Genomic DNA, 6,687 nt, shown 5'->3' with positions numbered 1-6,687 from the left:
GAAAATAAAGCTATCAAAATAAAGAAAAGTAAAGCAGTGGTAGCATGCTCTTTTGTTTAGTGAGTATGATTGTGATTTGGAACTGTATTATTATAATTCTTGTCCTCTGCACATGTTGTGCTGTTGAATTACATAATTAATAAAGGTTTATTTTACCTCTTCAAAAAAAAAATATGAACAAGATTTACTCAAATATTCGCTAAGATAATTTAATAATAACTTGTGATATTTAGAATACATAACAATAACAGATCAAAAATGTACCACAACAATGCAGAACCAATTAATTCAAGCCAAAAATGTTTATTTTTTAATTTTTTATTTCAATAATATAACAAAGTTAAAAAATAACTAGTGATTTTTAATTAATGAATAATTTAGTTAAAAGACAAACAACTTTAAAAAAACAACATTTTCTTTTAAATATTAATTAATAAAAATAAACATGTGTTAAGTTTAATTTTCTTTATATATGGATATATTAATACTTGTGTAATATTATTAGGTTTTTAATTACCGCTGATCATTAGAGCTGAACGAATAGCAGCAGATAACTATGTAGGATGTGATAGTTTTTACCTTGGATTAAAGGTAACATCCAGGCAAGGCAAAAGGAAGGGCACTATCAATAAAAGTGTGACCTTGTGTCAAAACACCAATAGCACCGGCTCTAAAGGCCTCTGGACCACCGATGTTACCTTCACACAGCATAATTTTGCCCTTCACCAACTTCTGGACAAAACCTGCATGGAATACTTCCATTAGCAAATTATATACATTTTAAATTTTCCTCTATTTGATAATGCTAATTGGGTCCAATATGTTGTTAGAAAAGTACAACTTCCAATTTTAATATATATATATATATATATATATATATTACTTAATTTAAATTTTTATGTGATAAAAGTTGAATGATAATAATTTTATAGAGACTCCTTACATATATTTTCCCTTTAATGTTTGTTCATATTGTTAAAGGTTTTCATGAAAAGGCATAGAGTTTTAGCCAAATTGTGTATTATTTGAAAGTTAGCAACTGGTTCCAACAATTATAAATCGCCTTCACTCCACCACAAAACAGATTATGGGATGGTTTCATTTAGAATTAGAAAATGAATGTGTCTAGAGACAGTTTTTCATAAGTAATTTAAATTATAATTCAAATATAAATTATTCCTCAAAACTCAATTTTAAAATATCATTACTAATTTTTTACCTCTATTTTTTTAACTGCCTATTTTTTCAAAATTATTTATATCAAATCCAAAACAAACATATGATAATGAATGTATGATATCCAAGCGAAATGATCAAAATTAACGAATAAAAATAAACCTATTTTATATATCTCAATATAAATATTCACTCAATATTAGCTCAATAGTAACATGTGATAGTTAGATTAGTACCATAACAATACAAAACCAATTATTGATGACGACCAAGCTAATTAAAAAGTGTAGTTTCTTTGCAAGTTAAATTAAGGGAAATAAATTAAAGTCAAATAGCATAGAAATTATTGGAAGCTAAATTAAGTGGGAAAAATTAAGCAAAGTTAATATTAAAAGATAATCGAAATAAATAACTAGTGATTTTTAATTAATGAATAGTAACAAACATAAAGAAGATATATATATATATATATATAGAGACAGAGAGGGAGAGAGAGAGAGAGAGAAAGAGTTATACTTTCCGATGTCTTACACTTGATGGCAGAAAATGTGGTATTTGTAGAGAACAAAAAGAGATGAACATGTGAGTCAAGTATATGCATGTCCCTCAAAGGTAAGATTCTTTTAATTGTCACCATGCTAAGGCATTTCTTTAATTAGCAGCTATGAAGTGTGAATTGCATGTGAAGTTCATTAATTCAAGATTTTCTTTTTTCTTTATCTGCATTACTTCTTTTTCTTCCTAACCACAAAATATTGATGCATGTTTTAAATGTTGATTTTCAATTTCAATGGTTTCTATGTTAATTAAGTCAGTTCTCTAATTTATTTTAAAACAAAAATCACTTCTTTAATTATTGTCAATAGCTTTAGAAGTGAAGAAAAGTGTTAGATTGTAAGTATAGATGAAGAAAAAGAGGCTCAATACAAGTCACTATACAAGTCACTAATAGAATCTCTTCTCTTCCTCAAAAATATATAGTAAGAGGCTCAATAAAATACATACATACATACATACATACATACATACATACATACATACATACATACATACATACATACATACATACATACATACATACATACATACATACATACATACATACATACATACATACATACATACATACATACATACATACATACATACATACATACATACATACATACATACAGTTATACATACATACATAAATATTATTAGAGGTTTAAGGTTTTATTATTTGTTAAATTCAATAATATCACAGCTATTTACCTAAATTACCGTCACTTGAAGTATGCTTCCTTATTTGGGGCATCTCCAACATAGATAATATGATACATTTCTTCCAAAAGATCAAATATATTCAGTTAGATATCTTATCATTTAACCAAGATGTAAATATTATTACTTATGTAATTATCATGTATAAAAATATAATTTATAATTAAGCATCCAAAATTTTATATTATCAACTTACAAAGCAAATTAATCTAGCTTGAATTCAAGATACGAGACAATTGTATTACTTTATATTTCGAATTTAGAAAAGATAAAATTATATATTTACGTCATAAGTGATGTTTCTTAATTTAACTCTTATGACATATATTTTATTTATAGTCCCAGCAGCCACAACAATTGACCAAGGTGAAACATTCTGCAAAGATGCTTGTTTTGGACCTTTGTTTCTTGTCGCAAGTTTAACACTTCATTATGCATTGCATGAAATGATGCAACGAATAGTACATCTCTAAAATCGTCATGTTGACAGTCTCTTATTCCAGCAATTGAGACGGATATTATGTCAACCCCGTCTGCATTAACATCATCAAAAGCTGCAAGAATGTTTGTAGAGCCTCAAACAAACAATCAACATGTCTTATAAACGACAATTCTTGCAGAGAAATACCCGCCTCTTGATGTTCTTTGTCCTAAACCTAACATACTTGCATGGCTAACTCGGTTGTTAGCTGCTACTAATGCCACATGAGTCCCACAACCCGTGTAGTCTCTTGGAGACAATACCAGGTCAGTATTGTCTTCATCAATCATAGAATACTTTGCTCCAAATAATTTACTACAAAAACATATATTAACCATTGTTAGTATAATTATACTATCTTTCTCTTAGTAAATTGAAAATCTTAACATGAGGTAAAGTATAACATATTACATGTTGCAGATTTAGAGTGTAACATATTAAGTATAACATGAGTTAAAGTATACCATATTATTTGTTGCAGATCCTAGAATCAGTTACTCCAATGATGATATCAGATTTAGAGTGTTATGTCTCCACATGTTGAGGGAAACCTATAAAATTCCAAGATTTTGTGATAACAATTTTATGCTTTTCCTCGGGTAAGACATACACCACCCATTAAGTCCTACATTATCAATTTTTATAGTCAGCAAATATATAATTATACATGTAGAAAGAATAGATAATTTTTCAATAGAAAAAACTATTGTCTAGATATATCAACCATTATGTCGGATTTTTAATCTGTTAGTTTTGTCACAAAGCCGTTGAAGCTACGCTTTTAATGGTGGAGTACACTCTTTAGAGTTGAATTGCGGAAGCTGTGAATAGTTTAGAATTCTTTTTCAATTTCTTTTATACAAAAAATTAAAATATCGATGAAATTTAATCTATTTGAAACTTCTTGTAGCATTCGTTGGTAAATTATCAACCAAAAAGTTTTATCATCCATGTTATGTCCGGTGTAGATAATGTAAGTCAACATTAGGATAGAACATATTTATTATAAACAAAAAAAATGTACATAGTCAAAGTAATTAAGCCACTAAACACAAGAACCAAGATAATTTAATAAAAGAGAATATAAGTATATTTGTTTTCAGGTTATTTGGAGAAGTTGAGTAATATTTCAGCACAAGTAAAGTCAAACTGAGGAGGAGAAACAAAACACTAGAAAAAACCATTTTCAAACTAGTAATTAATGACACAACAAATTAATTAATATTATTTGTTATTAACATACATATTAATTATCATATATACATTTAAAATGTTAATAATACATGTCTCCATATTCCTTTGCATAAATTTGTATATTAAATTATATATAATTATTTGTTTGAATTAATGACACAACAAGTTAATTAATATTATTTGTTATTAACATACATATTAATTATCATATATACAATTAAAATGTTAATAATACATGTCTCCATATTCCTTTCCATAAATTTTTATATTAAATTATATATAATTATTTGTTTGAATACACCATTAATAAAGGAAGAAAACAAAAGAATTTTTATTAAAAGGCAGACAATTATAAATCATTTACACTTCACAAAACAAATTATGAGAATGATTTCATTTAGATTTAGGAGTTTAAACATCAAAATGCGTTTAATATGTATATGTATGTATGTATGTATGTATGTATGTATGTATGTATGTATGTATCTATGTATGTATGTATAAGTGTGAATTGCATGTGAAGTTCATTAATTCAAGATTTTCTTTTTTCTTTATCTGCATTACTTCTTTTTCTTCCTAACCACAAAATATTGATGCATGTTTTAAATGTTGATTTTCAATTTCAATGGTTTGTATGTTAATTAAGTCAGTTCTCTAATTTATTTTAAAACAAAAATCACTTCTTTAATTATTGTCAATAGCTTTAAAGGTGAAGAAAAGTGTTAGATTGTAAGTATAGATGAAGAAAAAGAGAAGGGTACGTATAAAAGATGAATGTGCATAAATTGGTTATAATGTCTTCCAATGTTAAAGCTTCTCTACATTGTTAACATATGAAGACATTTCTCTAATTAGTGTGAAGTGCGAATATTAGCTTTAGATGTTATAACTATATCTATTTTACTCTAGCTTATACTTATTTTTCTTTCTAATAAGGTTTAATTGAGTTATATTTTATTTGATCGAAGAATGTGCTTTAATATTGCAATAAAGTTTTTCAAGTGTATCCATCATGCATACATATTCAACTTGCAATTTTAGCAAGATGAGTAGGAAAATATGAACTTGGTGGTCCACTATGTGCAAAGTGAAACTAATTAATAGGTGACTTCATTAATTCATGCTAATGTTTTTTCTTTTATCAACTTTACTTCTTTTTTTATTAGCTTTAAAATATTACCACTAATTTTTTTTTTTTACTATTTAGTGACATTTTCTATAATTATGGTGTATATATATTATGTTTCTTTTTTTCTCTTGCTATTCAAAAATACACAAAGCTACAAAAAGTATCATGTAAGTAACTTTCATTCTTAGTTTACATGTTTAGCATTTGAAGGGATTACAGTATTATTAATATTATTGGTGATCACTCTCATATCTTAGACTTTGATTGTGTATAATATCCAACAACCAATTATATAAAGTGATCACGTCATTATTTATATTTAATTAAATTTAAGATAATTTAAAGCTTAGGTTGATTTTAGTTTCAAAGTAGTTGTTAGTACCAAATCAAACTCAATATGATTGTTAATAATTTATTATTATTATTATTATTATTATTATTTTTATTATTATTATTATTATAATTATTATTATTAATATTTATCAAAACATTGTTAATTTTTTTTTTCGCAGTTAGTATTTTGACCTCCTCTATACAATTTTTTTTTGAATGGCAGCCTCCTATGAATGTATAATTGTTAAAATGTGATGATATACATGAAGCTTACTAGGCATGAAAATGTGGAGTTGATAACTTGAATCATAAGTGTAAACTTAATGGACCACAAAATTTCTTTGTTTCAATGTTATAAATCTATTTAACTCATTTTTTTTCTTAGACTAGTAAGTAGTGATTCACGAAATCAATAACTACAAGAAAAGTAAAGAGAAGAGATAGCTAGAAAAGAGAAGGTTAGAATAGGAATAGGATTCTCGGATGCTATAATCTATTTGTCCGGAGTATGAGTTGATGTTTTTTCACATTTCCATACTTTTTTCCAATAATTAATCTTAGTCATTGTGAGAATCTTTTCTATATTTGAAGATAAGATTCTAAAATATTTATTACATTTGTATTTTTCTATTTCATGAAACAAAGACAATAATCGGTAACTCTAATTAATAAGCAGTTTAACACGACAAATTAAAGATGTGTGTTTGCTTCGTAACTATGACTATGAAGCATATGCCGTGAGAGACATATGACACTAACATTAATACATTATTCTTATATGTGTCAAACACTGAGACATGTGTCTTTGACCAAAAGTGTCAACGGTAGAAGTATATGATTTATTTTGTTTTTTTAATTACAATATATATATATATATATGTATATATATATATAGCCAAAAGATATATGATTTGTTTTCTTTTAATGCTAAGATCTTAATGGTTAGCAAGCTAAGTATTTTAGTAATTAGTGTCGATTGCATGTGAAGTTCATTGACGCTAGCTTGCTTTAAAACTCCAATCTTTTATCTTTTTTATTAAGAGAAAATCTTAATATATTTTATTTCATGAATTTATTTTGCAAATTTGTATTGTAGTGTAGATCGATATAT

At 26.2% G+C, this 6,687-nt stretch overlaps 1 protein-coding gene across 1 annotated transcript; it reads right to left on the bottom strand.

Annotated features, from left to right (window-relative positions):
* Positions 1 to 585: 585 nt before the first annotated feature.
* On the bottom strand, positions 586 to 3,258 carry LOC140919438 (uncharacterized). The gene is made up of 3 exons (XM_073365451.1): positions 3,105 to 3,258; positions 2,802 to 2,993; positions 586 to 743 (listed from the first exon to the last, which is right to left on the bottom strand). The coding sequence occupies exons 1-3, from the start codon at positions 3,256 to 3,258 to the stop codon at positions 586 to 588; spliced, it is 504 nt and encodes a 167-aa protein (XP_073221552.1).
* Positions 3,259 to 6,687: the final 3,429 nt, after the last annotated feature.

This window comes from Cicer arietinum, chromosome 2 (genome assembly GCF_000331145.2).
Source record: "Cicer arietinum cultivar CDC Frontier isolate Library 1 chromosome 2, Cicar.CDCFrontier_v2.0, whole genome shotgun sequence".
NCBI classification, from domain to species: domain Eukaryota; kingdom Viridiplantae; phylum Streptophyta; class Magnoliopsida; order Fabales; family Fabaceae; genus Cicer; species Cicer arietinum.
Note: the sequence above shows the minus strand (reverse complement) of the source record. Positions and strands in the feature narration are given on the sequence as shown.

What these genes read in the sequence shown, in the direction of transcription:
- LOC140919438 (XM_073365451.1), bottom strand. Translation starts at nt 3,258, where the DNA reads ATGGTTAATATATGTTTTTGTAGTAAATTATTTGGAGCAAAGTATTCT. An exon ending in CAACCGAGTTAGCCATGCAA is followed by an intron (nt 2,994 to 3,104) that starts GTATGTTAGGTT and finishes ACATTCTTGCAG; the next exon opens with CTTTTGATGATGTTAATGCA. An exon ending in TTGCAGAATGTTTCACCTTG is followed by an intron (nt 744 to 2,801) that starts GTCAATTGTTGT and finishes TATTCCATGCAG; the next exon opens with GTTTTGTCCAGAAGTTGGTG.